This window comes from Molothrus ater, chromosome 3 (assembly GCF_012460135.2).
Source record: "Molothrus ater isolate BHLD 08-10-18 breed brown headed cowbird chromosome 3, BPBGC_Mater_1.1, whole genome shotgun sequence".
Taxonomy (NCBI): Eukaryota; Metazoa; Chordata; class Aves; order Passeriformes; family Icteridae; genus Molothrus; species Molothrus ater.
In genome coordinates this window covers 94,554,856-94,571,071 of record NC_050480.2, presented here as the reverse complement: position 1 = coordinate 94,571,071, position 16,216 = coordinate 94,554,856, and the positions used below count along the sequence as shown (strand labels likewise).

Below are 16,216 nucleotides of genomic sequence, written 5' to 3'. Positions count from 1 at the left end.
GTTATCTCTGACAGCAGATGTGAGACAAGGCACAACTGTGAGAGCAATAGTTTCTGACTGTGCAGAGCATCTGCAATGGGAGAAGGGACAAGGACATCCCAGGAGCAGCCCAAGCTGTGGCTTTGTCAGCAGGTCCTGCAGATGCAGGTGGAAGCAGAGGCCTGGTGGATCCTGTATGCAGATTCAGGAGTGTCAGGCTGAGCCTGTGGGTGCAGGGGGAGAAGAGCTGCCTGCTGAGGTAACAGGTGGTTGAGTGGACAGAGGGGCATTTTAACAAGTGAGATTCATAGGAAGCACTTTAAAATAAATGTCTTGAGTAGTGGCTTAATTGCTCAGCTGCTCTACTGTATCTTGAAGGATCAGGAAGATTTATTATATATGCTATTGTAAGTTTCCCATCCTGTCTTTAACACATGGCTGTCTTTTTCACAGTCTGCATCTTAGTGACCATGGTAGCTAGGATTCTTTTTCTTTCACAGACTTTAACAGTAAACTGAATTAGGAAAACCATGTAAAATTTGGGCGTTCATATGTATTTTCTAAACTAGAAACACTCTCTAGAAGGTTTGAAACAAATCAGGTCCATGCAGCCAAAGGCAGGGAATTGCCCTTCATCTCTCTGTCTTCATTAGTGGGTATATGATCCAGGATGAACAAATTTAGAGTGAAAAAATTGAAATCCAGCTATTAGGGGTAGCTTCAGACTAGCTCTAATCTGATCTGTTCAAATGAATGTCTGCTTTTAACTGGAGCACATGACTAGACCCCAGTTCACACTCTCCATGGGGCAAACCAGGTGTTCTAAGTAGTTCTGGAAGTTTGCTTTTAAAATTTGTGCCTGATCCAAACTCAAATGCTGTTACAGATAACCCACATGAGGCAACCCTATTACTGTTGTATATTCATGCTCTCATACCGTATGTGTGCAATTGGTGTAGTTCTTTACTTGTCCATAGTCATACAAGAATTAAAACATGGGAAAAAAATCTATTATTTAAATATTACAACAGATACCATGCCCATTTTCACAGAACTGGTCTACCAGTTAGTGGAAAAAATAATGAATCGCAGCTATGTGTCTCTTCTTTAGCAGCTACTTGTAGAACCAATTGCTGATGACATTGAGAATACCAATAGTTTGAGTGTTTGATTTTTTTCTCTTTCAGGTATTATCTAAAGAACAAATTATGGCTTTTGGCACAAAATCTACAAAAACATTCACTTTAACAGCAGAAAATTCCTGGGCTCCTTTGATAGCTATACTTGTATTCTATGTAGATGAGCTTGGAGTGGTTGTAAATGATGCTCTCACTGTCCCCATCCAGCCTGCTTTGGATGACAAGGTAATTGTATTGAAATTGAATCTGAGACCATGTTTTTTTTCTTTTAGATCGTAGGATTGTAAATGCAAAAAAATTTCAGTGAGGATCTAACCTGAAGTTTGCACAAGTCTTTAGAAAGACTTTTGATGATACCAGTATAATAAGGGTCCAGTTTTTGCATATTTGAGAGTCCTTTCTACTGGTGCTGTGTTTTCCACATAAACAGATGCACACCATCTCCTTGTGTTTTTAGTGGTTTGGTCAATTAGTGAGCCAAAGGTTACTCTGGCCAATACAATGACAAGGTATCCTATGTGCTTTAAGGGTAGAATTGTAAAAGTTTATAAAGACCTTGTTCTAGCCAGGCAGTTGTCACATTGTGACCAGTGTTTGTGTTTCATGTGACTATCCATATTTTTAACTCAAAAAAGTTTGAGGAAGTGTGGGGAATTTCAATTTCATCACTGAATTAATTTTTCCAGCTTGCTTACCAGGATGAGATTTGGTCCTTTGTGCAAATAAAAGCCTCCCTATAACTTTTTATAGGTGAGACCATCCAAAGGCTGGATGGGTTCAAATTATTTTTCTGCTCTGGAGACTTTAACACTTATAACCAGAAATTGGTAGGGAGCCTGTTTGTCCTGCCGCATGAAAAATGTCTCAATTTGCCTCATAAGTTATCCAAGTTACCAAAAGTCCTAGGAAAAAGACTCTCAGAGGTCTCCCATGTCCCAAAGGTTCTAGGAAAAACAAATCCAGAGTCTTAATTATAGCCAAATAATCTAAAAAAACTACTTCCTGGGAGTTGTTAACAGCTGTAAATAGAATTTAAATCAGTGCTGTGTTTCACTTTTTTCTAGATTAAAATCTCTTGGAGCAAAGATAAGGCCAAGCCATCTGAGAAAGTCTCCCTTAAAATCAGTACAACAGAGCCAGGATCAGTAATTGGAATCTCAGTTGTTGATAAAAGTGCAAAGCTTCTGGGAGAAGGTAGTGACATAACAGAAGAATCTGTAAGTATATGGGTAAAGGAGGTTGTCATTATTGTGTGTATGAAAGATGTATGTTTGTGGAAATGTTACAGATTATATGTTGAACTAGTAATGTTCTTTGAGCGTGGTTTTTAGCCTGTAATTATGCAATTTTTTTTTTTACTTTTGCCAGTCACATGAGTGGCAGGACACTGTAAAGCTTAAGAGGTAATAGGCACAGCATTTCCAATTCCAATCAATACCTCATTGTTCTTCATTTGATAAATTGTTATGATTTGGCAGTTTCTTCTTTCAGAATAGACAATGTCAGAAAAAAAACCCTAATGATTTGTTCTTTGTGCTATTTAAAATTAATAATATAAAATAAAGATTTTTTTTCTTGGGAGGGCAGACTAAATTATTCATATGTTTAAATTACCTTTGCTTGCAGAGGATCAATTGCATTTACAGTTTGAAAGAGCTTACAATATATATCATTCCTAAGGTGCTCAAAGGACATAGCCTAAGTGCCATAAAATATCAGTGGGCTGTAGGCTTTATTCCAGGCTTATATACAGTCTTGGTCACTCTTCCATTAATCATAAACCCCCTTCAACTAACCCCCTTCATCCTGTCACAGATTATTTTCTCTTTGGCATGAGAGCTAAGCATCCTACAACTCGTGGTACAGCTGTATGAATTAGCAACAGTGAAAGTTCTTAAAATGTGAGTGGCATTCAGTCTGTGGACAATTTTGTTTTTTTTTTTTTTTTCCTTAGGTCCTCCATGAGCTCTCTTTATACAGCACAGTGCAGTATTTCCCCCTGGTCAGAGGTTCTTTTGGTGTATTTCAGGTACTGTTTTTTTTTTCATAATGCTAGGCTGTTGTTTTTTTTTTTACTGCTTAGTGATTTGAATGTCACTTGCTAGAAAAAAGTGACTTTTAACTTTTGCAGCTATAGACAATGTAATGTTTTAATGGCTTATATGAGTTTCAAATTGTGAATCTTGTCAATATGTAACACTCTGAATGCCAAGGAATATATTTATTCCTCCTTATTTATTTTTTATTTATACCTCCATAAATACAGGTTGCTTTATGCTTGATATATTCTTCACTTTGAAAGGTTTTCAGTCATTATGACAATATTCAGATTCATATCATCTCAGTTTTTTTGGTTTCTGTATATTATTTGCTTTAGTTTTATGCTTGCTTCATGACTTTATTTACCTAAAAAGAAAGAAGAGAAAAAGAAAATAAGCACTGTTGATGTCCTGAATGTCCTGTACTGAGCTATACTGTATAAATTTTATCCAGAAATGCAGCCTTTGGGTATCAACTGATGCAGTTCTTGAGGAGGATAAGGAACATTTTCTTTGTAAGTAATACAACAAATGAAGCCAAATCTAATTTTACTGAGTGGGGAAGGAGTTCCATGGGATAGGGCCCCCATTACGTCTTCTTACTGTGCTGCATACAGGTTGCATCCAGCCTCGAAAATCATTAGCATTTCAAACGTTCAAGTCTTACAAAATTCCTACAATCAGCATTTCAGAAATTTTCCTTTTTTACTGCAGTGACATTACCCCTAAAAGCCTGAAGATGAGTGGAGTTTTGATTTGCAGCTCCAGTTGATATAGATTGCAGTGGTTTGTCATGTGTAGCCGAATTACACCAGTTTCATTCAACTCCACAGAGGCCATATAGAAATTTGTGTGAAACTTTTTTTAATTTTTAAGAATAAAAAATTCCTAGAGTCCCAAATATGTAACAAAGCTATAGATTAGACTCCAAACAATATATTAATTTAACTTTTCTTAACTGTATTTATTTGAGCTTTCTAAATGTAGATATTTGGAGTAGGACAGTATTTTTTATTTTGCAGATGGTGGAATGATACCTATAGAGGATGGTTTCGGTGATGATATGCCCGTATCTAAAAATGGGCCTCCTGATTTCAGCAATCTCTATGTGAGAACACATTTTCCAGAGACTTGGCTTTGGATTGACACTAAAACGAGGTAAAAGTTAGAAGCAAAAGGAAACCAATTTGCATTTGCCTTTTTTTTTTTTGTGGTTTCAGCAGCATTCTGCACCAGTGCTGAAGAACACTGCTCAGAAATGTAGATTTATATTCTGCTACCACCTAGAGGCCACAAGTGAGATTGGAGATTGAAAAAATGAGGAGTTGTACAACTGCACAAGAGAGGATTATGAGGCCTGACTGAAGGCCTAGGAGTTTCAATAGAAGTTAGATAAAAATCCTGAGACAAAAGGAATAAACTCTTACTTTTACAAATAGGGAGATAATGGATAGGGAGACCTAGCCTTTTTCTCTACAGTATATAAAAAGATGGTGATTAGCCCAGAAAGGGAAATCTCTTGCTATCTGCACCTAATTCAGTGAATAGATCAAACTGTCAAGTGATGGTGAAATCTGACCTGCATTGTGAAGAACAAATCTTGTATTCTTTTACAGCTGAGAAGTTCAGGAAACAACCATCACCTGGGATTGTTTAAAACGACCTGTAAAAGTGGATTACATGTAATGTGATCCAGTGTAATTACCTTCAATTCATGTAATTTAAAATAATTTAAATTTTTAAAATAATTTTGATCCCATCACAGTATTTCTAAATGGTTAGAAAAGGAAAAATGGATAATGAGCAGCTTTTCTTTCCAGGAATTTGGACTTAATTTTTCATGCATTTGAAACATATGTGTCCACTTAATGATGTCTGTAAATGGATGGTTTTGAAAGTCTGCTCTCCCCTTCTGCCGTCAGATCTGGCCCAGAAACCACAATGGATGCCATTGTACCTGACACCATCACGTCCTGGGTAGCCAGCGCTTTTGTGGTCTCTGAAAGCGGCGGGCTCGGAGTGACGACTGCTCCGCTGGAGGTACCATCTCACTAGAGAGCTCTCCTGTAGGGCTCGTCACACTGCAGCTTCCTGCTGGACTCTCTGATGATTTAGTTCTAACAGCAGCATCTCCTTGTACTAATGAAGAGATTGAGAGCCTGTGTGTGTTCAAGCTGTAGAGAAAACATCACTGAAAACTTATGTCAGACTGTATCTGCCTTTCCTTCCTGCTCTTCTAAGACTCCACACAGATATTTGGATGCCTGTTTCTGTTGGAGAGGTTTTTTTGTTAAAGTACTTCCAGGATGTGCCCATTTCAGAATCTTTGTATGTAGGACAGTGGAGTGACTCTTTGGGAACACTGTTGTTCCATGTTTCCTTGGCTCTGCCCAGAGAGCAGTCTATGAGTTGGTAATTCATGCAGTGAGGTGTGCACAGACTGCCTGGGATGTGAGAGGCATTTGTCTGCTGCTCTGCTAACACTTACAGCTAATGCTTACCCCAGGAGGGAGAGCAGGAGGGGTGATTTAAGGCTAAATTTATCTGTCAAAAGCAGTCCTAGAGTAAACACAGGTACAACCTGCTCTGGGTAAACTTGCAGGGGACTTGGACTAGATGTCATCCAGAGGTTCCTCCCAACACAACCATTCCGTGATAGGTGCCAAGTTTTGGGTGACTTAGCTTGAGGGGCAGAGTGGACACTGAGAGCTGGCATGGGATACCTAGCTCTCAGTGTCCACAAAGGAATTTGTTGCTCTCAAATTCCTGTGTCCTGAGGCTCTTTTCTTGCTTCCAAGTGTTTGAGGAGTTTAGCAATTTAAGCTAAATTCAGCAGCCCTCAGGTTAGATCTCTAACCTGAGGTTCCCAGTGAACAACTGCAGTTGTCCTAGGATCACTCTGTATTGAAGGAAACCACTACCTAGAGAGTTGTTTAGCCTGTTTAAAATAGGAATTAATTCTTGAAGTCCCATTTAGCTTGTATTTTACATACACAGGATAATCTGTCCATTCATCATGTAAAGATCCTAGAGAAACTATGTTCCTATCAGAGACAACTCCACTTCCATACCTGAGTTTAGAAAGGTTGAGACTCTGGTAGTGGGCTGTAGATTTCCATCCTGGTTCCTGGACTAGTGTAAGCATAGCCTGAAGGCAGCCAACTTACCCATTTAAGTTCTCATGCCCTCAAATTCTTGGGGAGGGGCAATTTTTGAGATCCAAGCAGAGATCTAGGTCCAGATTCCACAGTTGGCTGCTACACCAGACACAGAGCTTGTGCTTTGAACATCCTGATCTGAACTTCACTACAGAATTTGGAGCCCAATCTGGATTTTGTGGCTAAGGCTCCTTTGGGACTGGAATCCTGATTCTTGTTTCTTTCACTTGGCTTGACAGAGATGGGACAGAAAGAGGAATAGTTTTCTGATTAAAACTGTAAGGAAATACACACTTGGCCTCTCATCCTCAAATGTGAGATGGCTCCAAGTAGAACAGATGTTGAGATAATAATTTAGCTATAATCACCCCCGTGCACTGTTCAGTACATCACTATTGTTGGGACATTTAGGTTGTTCTTAGAGCTCCATATGGCTGAAACATGTTAATCAGTACCATACAGAGAAGCAAGTAAAAGCAAGCCATGAAAAATGTAATGGGGGAAATAAATGGCATCTGCATGCTTTATGTCATGTACTGCTTTGCATCATGGTTTTATTTTGACTTCTCCTACACAGAGTGTCAGTAATATTACTCAGTTGTATTTTTGTAATATACTGGCATATTCCTGAGTGTAAAACTTCAGTTTTAAAGAAAAGTAAAACAAAAAAGACAAAGAAAATAGGTACGTAGGGAAAACCTTTACTATGAACTAACCAAAAAGTCTCCATCAGAAGTTCTCTAATGTTTAATATCTAAAGAAGTTCATGATGCTGACAGCTTTAGCAAACAACTTTTTTTTTTTTTTTTTTTTTTTTTTTAGAAAGCATTGGAATATTTGCTAGCTAGAAAAAAAAAAGCTGCAGAAATTTTGTTTCTGAAACTCAAAACACTTGGAAGATGTTTTTAAATGCAAACTGAATTAAAGTACTTTTTAGTTGACATTTTGATAATAAAGGATAGCATGGCTCAGCCATTCTTATTGTACAGATGTTTAGTGAAATTTTGATCCCACTCAGCTTGATGAAACCTTACCATTGACTTCTTAGAGGCAAGACTTCTTCCAAAATTCTCTGTTCACAGAAAAAAGAAACTGCTTGCTGGTATACTTCTGCAGTTTATATTTTAATTACTATAGTATGTATTTTTAGAAGTATAACTACAGAACTTTTGCTAAGATTAATCTTACTAAATAAAAAACCAACATTGTAAACATTGTGTTGTTCAGTTACAAAAATTGGGTGAGGCAGGTTATTAGTTACTAGTGTATTGACATGAAGATAGGTCAACTGACATTGATCCATTACTTGTGTACTCATAGCAATTCAGTTACCTTAATGAGAGCTCAGGACAGATCACAGCTTCCAAACTTGCCAAATGATACTCTCATAGTCCTAATTCAGTTGCCTCTGTTGGGACTGCCCTGTCAAAGCTGTTGGCAGCGCTCATCTGAGTGGTGTCTCTAAAGATGTTAATGACCAGAAGCATCTTCTCCTTCTGTTTCAGCCCTCCAGTAATATGTTTTGTCAGCTGTAGAGTACAACTAAATTCTGTCATTGAATTTAAAAGTGATTGGAAGACACGTTGTATAGTAATTTTCTTTCTAGTCTCTGGTTGTAAGGGTTCATGACTGATTTTGTTTTGCAGCTAGAAGTTTTTCAGCCTTTTTTCATTTTCCTGAACCTTCCATATTCTGTCATCAGAGGAGAGCAGTTCATTTTGGAAGTGAACATCTTTAATTATTTGAAAGAAGAAGCTGAGGTAACATCACAATCTCTTTATCTTTGAATGTTACTACATATTGCAGGGTTTTCCTCACTGGTGGAGACCACATCTTTCTTTGTGAGAACTGGTGTATTTTCTTCAGTGGGCAGACCTATTTCTCTATACCCAAAAAGGGTGGCAGCTTATGAAAGCACCTTTTCAAAATTAACCCGTTGTGTTGTAATTTTTACTGTATTTTCAGGTTACTGTGATCCTGGATATGAATGATGCTTTTGAAATTATTCTAACATCCAATGAAATAAATGCTACAACAAATCAACAATCTGTATCTGTACCGAGTGAAGATGGGAAAACTGTTCAATTCCCAATCAAGCCAAAACAACTGGGAGAGATTCCCATCAAAGTGACAGCAATATCATCTGCTGCTTCTGATGCTGTTATCCAGAAAGTTATAGTCAAGGTAAACAGTCTGCTGCTTCCCTTGTTCCTGAAGTAAATTGTTCCCCAAAACAGGCTACATAGTAGAGCAAAAAAGGCAAACCAGTGTACTTGTCTGCCTCGCTCTGTTTGGTTGGGTTAGGGTCAGGTGGCTTTAAGTAGAAAACATTCTTATAAAATAATTTTTTAAAAGTGCTTTAAAATTCTTTAGAACCCCTTCCAGGAATGAGCTCATAGATCTGTTCTACTACAGATAGTTTGTCCAATGCTTCTTGAAAGCAAGGTGAAAGCTGTTTGTGTATCACTGAACCTCTGGTGCTGCAGCTAATTTAACTACCTGTGCAGAGTGGACCTGGTGACTGTTTTGGATTAGTGCAATCGATTTTGCCATACATCTGGCTTTCATTCAGATTATTAATTAATTATTATTAATCTATTTTAGATTAAAATGTCTGTATTTTGCTACAGGTGGAATTTTAGCCTCCAGACTTTCTGATAAACCAGACACTGATAAGACTTGCCTAGCTTTGGAGATCTAAGTCTGATTCATGTTAGGCTCCATTTCAGTGGTGGACATTTGCGTATCTCATCCTGCAATAAAAGCTTAAGATGATAGAACCAAAGAATGGCTGAGGTTGGAAGGGAGTAGCATGACCTTCCTCTTCAGGGCAGGATCAACTACAGAAGGATACTCAGAATCCCTTTCTTTATTTTATAGGCTGAAGGATTGGAACAGACATATTCTCAGACAGTCCTTTTGGATTTGACTGGGAATAAACGACAAGCAGTGTCAAAAACTTTGGAATTCACTTTTCCTTCTGATGTTGTAAGTGACAGTGAGAGGGTGCAGGTCACTGCTGTTGGTAAGAATTAACTTTGTTTCTATCTTTAGGGAAGGCATTAATTTTTATTTAACTGCAATATAAGCAGGTTAAATCATTAAGTCACAGTAATTTACCATCATGCATTAGGCTAAACATAGTTAGACCTTATGGATTGATTGTTTTATTCTTTTAATTTGTTTAATTTATGAAAATATGACATTTGTAAGTTATTTTCAGAATTAGAGAGTTGGATTTTGGTCAGGAGGGTCCTGCAAAGTTTTCTAGTATCCTGTTATAATTACTGTGTCTGCAGAATGGTAACTATAACCTGACTAAGTGTTTACTGTGACACCTAGGCTTTGATAACTATAGGTGAGAGAAGAAATAAATGAAGTTTACATTTTGCTGGATTAAATCGATTTTGGTTATGTAGGGTTTTGTTTGTTTGGTTTGAGGTTTTTTCTTTTTCATTTTTAAATGGCAACTCTTTGAAATTACTCTGTAATTGGAAAGGTCTGTAAGGAGCTGCAGCAGTGTGCATAAAGTGGATTAGTGGATGAAGTATCTTTTCTGCCTGCTTAGAGGTGTTTAGTAGAAACATTCCTAATATATCATATTTTCTCCCAATTTAGATTATACCACCCTTTATATATGAGGTATGCTTTTATTTGCAATAAGCTTTAATTTATTTTGGTTGAATTTTATCTTTCAGGTGATCTACTGGGGCCTTCTATCAATGGTTTGTCATCATTGATTAAGATGCCTTATGGCTGTGGTGAACAGAATATGATCAATTTTGCTCCCAATGTTTATATTTTGCAATACTTGACTAAAACCAGGCAGCTGAGAGACGATATTAAATCAAAAGCAGTAACATTTATGAGAAAAGGTTTGTATGCATAAAATAAAGATGTTAGATTTTTAAGAGCTCTTCCTAGTAAAAAGATTTTTGTGACTCTGCCTCTGGTGTTTGAAATACTGCTCAGTTTTTGTCATGAGAACTGGAAGAGAAACCCATTTTTTCTTTTTCTTCCTCTTTATTCTGGGTTGATAGAATTAGACAGCAAGTTATTTTGTTTACAAGGGCAAGTTTTCTCAGAAAAAATTGTTGGTTTTGTATAATTGCTTTTTTTCATCTGAGAAATGCATTTTTAGAAGGTAATTCACATGGACTTCCTAGATGGTTATTACTTCTGTTTGATAAAACCACATGTGAGCAAACATTTCTGATCTCTGCCTGAGGCACAGCAGTTTCAAATGAGTCAGTCAGTAGAGTGAACCGTATTCATCCCACATCTTCAGTGACACATCCTGACCTGACGTGTCCTTGTAGAGCTCAAGGAGTGGCATTTGATCTCACAGCTGGCTTTTTTGCCCACACAAATTTTAGGCTTGGTCAGAAGTGAACTCTGTGCTAGAAATCAAAAGCTGGAAAATTTTAGTTGGAAATTGTTATATATTTGAATCGGGAGATACTCCAGAGCATCACAAACTTTGGAGACCACAGTTGCACTCTGGCTTTTGGATCAGACAGTGTCTGACTGTGGTGTCCCACACTTGCCATGAGTCAGTCTCATGCTGAGCCTGCTTCTCAGAGAGCAGTGACACCAGCCCCATGTGAGCCACACCCCTACTAAGGCATCGTGATGACATTTTCAATTCTTGTTTACTCTCTCTAAGTCTTTTTTGTTTGATTTTTTAAAGTTGTTGACATTTCCCTTGGAAAAGGCACAGCTCAAAATAAATTTTCCTTTCATCAGGATTCCAGTTTTCTGTTAAAGCAGTTAAATGATGTTTTTTTAAACCCTTCCTACTACATGGTTTAGTTGAAAAGTACAGTGGGGAGGAAGAGATGTGTTATGTAAACAGCTGCTCTGAAGTTTGTAAGCAATCTGTCACTCTTTTAAGACTGAGCTTTGGTACCATAGTTTTCTGAAGTTTTGCAATAGTGGATTTATTTCAGTTATTTCAAAGCAAATGAAAATTGCAGGTTTAATGTCACTTACATACAGATTGTTTTGTGTTCTTACTTTTTCTGAGGCTCTGAAATGAGGTATGCGTTTTTAACACTGTAGGTGCCAGAACATTAAGTGTGCTGAAATATTTGTAACCTTAACGTAGAAAAGAACCACAATCTAAAAATATTCTGGGTTTTTTTTGCTTTATTTTAATAATTGTTTTCTGTTGTTGCACTGATTATTTTTTCAAGTGTTATCTTTAAGTTGAAATTAACTTTAGCTTAAGATGCAATTTTTATAGGCTTAGTTTTTGAAAGGATTGTTATGAAGTTTAATTGAAAACAGACTATTTCACATGTCATGATTCACCAAGTATTTAAAAAAGTAACCTCAGAATCTGAAGTAAATATAATTAATTTATGGCTAAATACTTGTGAGAAGAAGGGATCATATAGCTAGCAGAAACTGCTATATGATCTTTATTTTAGCAGTTTCATTTACTTAAAACAAAGGCAAAGCCAAAGAAAAGTTGCCTTTTAGGCACATTTCTTAATTGTGCTAATGACAAATCCCGTCTTCAAATCACTTTTTCTTAAATGAAAAAAAAACCTGGTTGCTCTAAAAGCTTTGTTGTTAGACCCAAAGAGGTAAGGATTTTGAGCAGAATTTCCAAGCTGTGTAGAAGGTGAGATCCTTTGGATCTTTCACATCTTTCTGAAGTCCTTTCCATCCTGATACATTCCTCTTGGAGCCTTGTGAGCTCTTTTCGGCGAGCCTCTTACATCTCTTGGGTTCCAGGCAGCCCTCTGAGAACAGCAGTGGACATCTTCATAACAGGATCCCTCTTTTCCTTCCACGTGTTGATGTTGGAGTATTGCTTTGCCCATGTGACTGAGTGTCCGCTGGGCCGAGCGCGGCGGCTCGCGGGAGCCCCTGGCTCCCATGTTCCAGCGTTCCTGCGGGCGTTCCCGTGGTAGATACGCTCCTGCTGGGAGACTCTTGCGTGACTGCAGCAGGGCTGGCACGGAGACGAAAGCAAGCAGAATGTAGGAAATAGCTGAGTGATCTCTCTCCCTCTGGTTCTGCTCATCTTTCTGATCCCTCCCCAGCTCATGCTCTGAGATGAATTTGTGCCTGTGTGCCCAGCAGTCTCTGTTAAGCAGGCTGAAAGCTGTAGTCTAGTGCTTCTACACTATCAGCAGGATGGTGATTACTGCTTATTGCTGTATATTGCCAGTTCTGCAGAGAGACAGAAGACCTTATTTTCAGACCTTGCAGTCATATACTTTTGAAGAGGAAGCAGTCTGTATATATACATGTATTTGTGCTCCTCTTACAACTTTGACAGTGAATTTGCTTTTCTTGGTGAGAAATGCCACTCATTCTTCCTTCTTTTTCCTTCCATTTAAGAGTGCTTTACTTAGTATCATTAATTGAGATGACGGGTATGTCAGTATCTGAAAGATTCACCAGTTTTAGTGACATAATTAACCACTGTCATGTTAAATACATAATAAACCCGCTGTATTAAAGAAAACATTACGATTGCAAATTCTTCTAAAGAAGACCTAAAAGCTAGATTTCTTGCTAATGGGAAGGTACCCAGATATACTGTAACAGATTTACAGCTTTATTTCTCATTCTCTTCTATTACAGACAGACCATGGCTAGGAATTCATCTTATACTGGCACTTAGATTGAGGGACCAGGCTATTTGTTCCTCAGTAATTAGGAGTATGGTTCACTCACTGTGTATCTACAGTCAGGATGGTATGGAAGTGGGTGATTAATCCTTTATCAGTGAAAGCAAGGAACATTTTTCAGGGATGTAGTTACAGTTGTAGCTGGATGGACCTCACAGGACATATTTGTGTGAATTCATTCATTTGTGAAGGACTTACTAATGGTTGCCTGAGAGTTTTCTTTCTGCCTGTCTGATTCTGTATTGTGTCTGTATCTATCAGGTCTTCAATTAATGAGTATACTTTCTTAATTATAATAGCTAAAATAGTCAAACCAAGGGAAAAGACAAAGTGGAGGAAAAGAAAAGATGTTTTATGAAATGAAAAGATGCTGTTACTATTCTGGCTTCACAAATGGCAGGCAAAATGCAAGGGAAGAAAGGCTTTAGATACCAGAAACTACAGTGAGTAGCACATCATAGGAAGCTCTTCATTTCTACCATGAATGAACGCTGGTTCTGTACAGAAATCATCTATGAGTGAGAATGCTGCTGGTGGTTGTGAGCAGCCAGTGAGCCTTTTATTATGGATGCCCTGCAGTCAGGAGATAGCTGCACTTGTTCAGGATATTGAACAAAGCTTAGAGTAACATTTTAAATGGTTGTTCTCAGGATTTCATGATCTTCAGGTCTTTTGAAATTTTTCACTCATTCAGAACAACCAATTTTCAATTTGCTTTTTCTGATAGCAAGGCTACTGATTTGTCAAAAGCCACCTGAAGAGGAGGCCTGGTTTTCCAGCAGCATTTGTAGCCTTGGCCTTCCAGTTGGAAAACACTTAATTTTTGCTTGTGCTATAAAGATGGAGCACTTCTGTAGGTACACAAGGTCCCCAGAATGATGAAGCAATGAGCTGTAGCTGCATCTCTGCTCTGCTCTCACTGCTGTGTTCCTGGAACCCCTGGGTGTGCACATCTCTGCACTGGTCGGGTAGCTGATGAGCAGCCACAGGAGTTTCTGGTTCTCCTTTTGTGGATGGATCCTTCCTATTGCTGCCCACTTCCTCACCATTTTCTACATGGTTTTGTGTGTTCTTGCATATTTGTGAGGTTTTTTATGAAACACAAGCTTAAGTATTGTCCTTCTCAGCCTTAGAAAGTGCCTTGGTTCATACCAGCAGTTTCAGTTCCAGTTTGTGCAGGAACCACATGAGAGGAAAGTGTTCAATACCTGTCTCTACTTTTCCACTTCAGGCTACCAAAGAGAGCTGCTTTTCCAGAGGGATGATGGCTCTTTTAGTGCCTTTGGAAATGAAGATCCCTCTGGGAGCACATGGTGAGTAGTTCTGCCAGAATCATTGTGGAATTTTAGTTTTTTAGATATTTTCCCTGCATCTGAAAAGTTTTTGTGAAGCTGGTAAAAGTTTCCAGCTGTATTAACCTTCTGCCTGGTTTTCATTAGGTGTTTAGGCCAACTCTAAGTCTTTCTTGCTGGATAACATATTGTCAAAGGCATTATTAGGGCAAGGCTTTTTAATTTTGGGGGAAAAAAAAGGAATGATGAATTATTTTAACCAGGGAAATACTTTAGTCTGAAAGTTTTTTTCTGTTGCTTTCCTCAAAGGAATGAAGAATAACAATTAAAATAGTTATTCTTGCACTTGACTGAAACCATTTAGGGCTGTGTGATCATTGCTGCTTCAATCAGATTATCAGTTATCTCCATACTGGAAGCTGAAGACTGACTGAGACATTTTGTAGGGGGTGAACAGAGTTACTGGTGGCAAAAATTTGTTCTACTTGCATCTGTCACGCTTCCTTTTTATTGAGACTGTAAACACAGCTGAAAAAGTCTTTTCAGTGCTGAGTTTCACTCCAGGAAGCGAACAGAGCATAGTTGTGGATAACAGAGAGAGGTTCCAGCACTTTGTTCTGCTAACCCTTGCTCTCTTTAGATGTACTGACATATTTCAGTACATGCTTCTGTGCCTGTGCCACTGAATGAGACTTTCTTCTGGACTCAGTGGGCATCTTTCATTGACATCAGCAGGATTTGCCTTTGACTCAACATTGATGGATTGGAAGATGAAGATTGCTTATTTGTACTGGCAACTCTAGTACTTAAATAGTGCAGTGACAAGTTACATGAATGCACAATTGGGAAGCAGGGAGTCAAGGGATAATGTGGGATTAATAATAAAACAAAGGCTGTTTCAAGGATATCATTACAGGGATAGTGCTGATAATTAACATCAAACCTGTTGCTGCATTACTTTGTAAATTATAACTTCTGTGTAGTGGCAGAAAGCAGGAGAGCAATGTTTGAATAAAGATAACGCTTGTGCTGGCAGACTCAGAGTCTATACTCTGTATTTATTTTTGAAACATAGCTGCAGAAGGGGTGATCTTCAGGAAAAAGGACATATCTTAATTTTTTGGTGGATTAAATTTAGCCTACTTGCTTATCTGGGTGAGGCATGCATTTTGCTCTGCTTGGTAGGGGTGTGTAGAACACCTTGTGCTTTATAGTTATTTTTATATAATCTGAAACAGAGGAAGCTGTAATGCATGGCTAATTTTGACTTATTTGATGAACCTTTTCCCCAAGGTTATCAGCTTTTGTATTGAGATGTTTCCTTCAAGCCCGTCCATTCATAGATATTGATGAAGAGGTGCTCATGGATACAGCTAAATGGATTGTCCGTCATCAGAAAATAAATGGAGAGTTCCAGGAGCCTGGGAAAGTGTTACACAGTGATCTTCAAGGAGGCACCAACAATCCAATTACTCTCACAGCTTACATCATGTCATCTCTCTAGGGTTCTCAGATAAACAGGTATTGGAATTCATAAATATGATTCATAGTCAGGAGACCTGGCAAACACTTGGTAGTTAATAGAAATAGAGGAATATCTGAACATTAGACAAAATCTAACCTCATTGTGTTAAATATCCCTTACCTATTCAAAGCAATGCAAAGTTGTGTTAAGCCCTTCAGTTTTATATTTGCAAAATCTAAAGGCAGTTTCTGTTGGCAAGAGTACTGTCCTGACTTGAGTCCAAGAACTTGGAAAGAAATTTCTTCCGGGGAACTTAAAGATATTAAGCCATTCCAGTTGATTTAATTGAAATTATTCATTTTCATAAAGACAGTGCCAGATCAAAAGGCTTGCCTTTGAGATTCATGTGTGACTCTGAAAGAGATTTTCATTGTTTCTTGGCTGTAGTTTGGGGCCAGTAATTTCTCTGGTTGAGTACAAATTTGTCTTTTACATTT

At 38.1% G+C, this 16,216-nt stretch overlaps 1 protein-coding gene across 1 annotated transcript in view; it reads left to right on the top strand.

The window, feature by feature from the left end:
• CD109 (CD109 molecule) overlaps window positions 1–16,216 on the top strand; it is a 71,388-nt gene that overhangs the window by 33,488 nt on the left and 21,684 nt on the right. Inside the window, 13 exon segments of the mRNA XM_036380302.1 lie at window positions 1,167–1,343; window positions 2,183–2,335; window positions 3,073–3,147; window positions 3,612–3,672; window positions 4,180–4,315; window positions 5,080–5,197; window positions 7,962–8,075; window positions 8,281–8,499; window positions 9,196–9,340; window positions 10,014–10,190; window positions 14,194–14,275; window positions 15,548–15,750; window positions 15,753–15,775. Of these exon segments, the coding sequence (XP_036236195.1) occupies window positions 1,167–1,343; window positions 2,183–2,335; window positions 3,073–3,147; window positions 3,612–3,672; window positions 4,180–4,315; window positions 5,080–5,197; window positions 7,962–8,075; window positions 8,281–8,499; window positions 9,196–9,340; window positions 10,014–10,190; window positions 14,194–14,275; window positions 15,548–15,750; window positions 15,753–15,775 (1,683 nt within the window).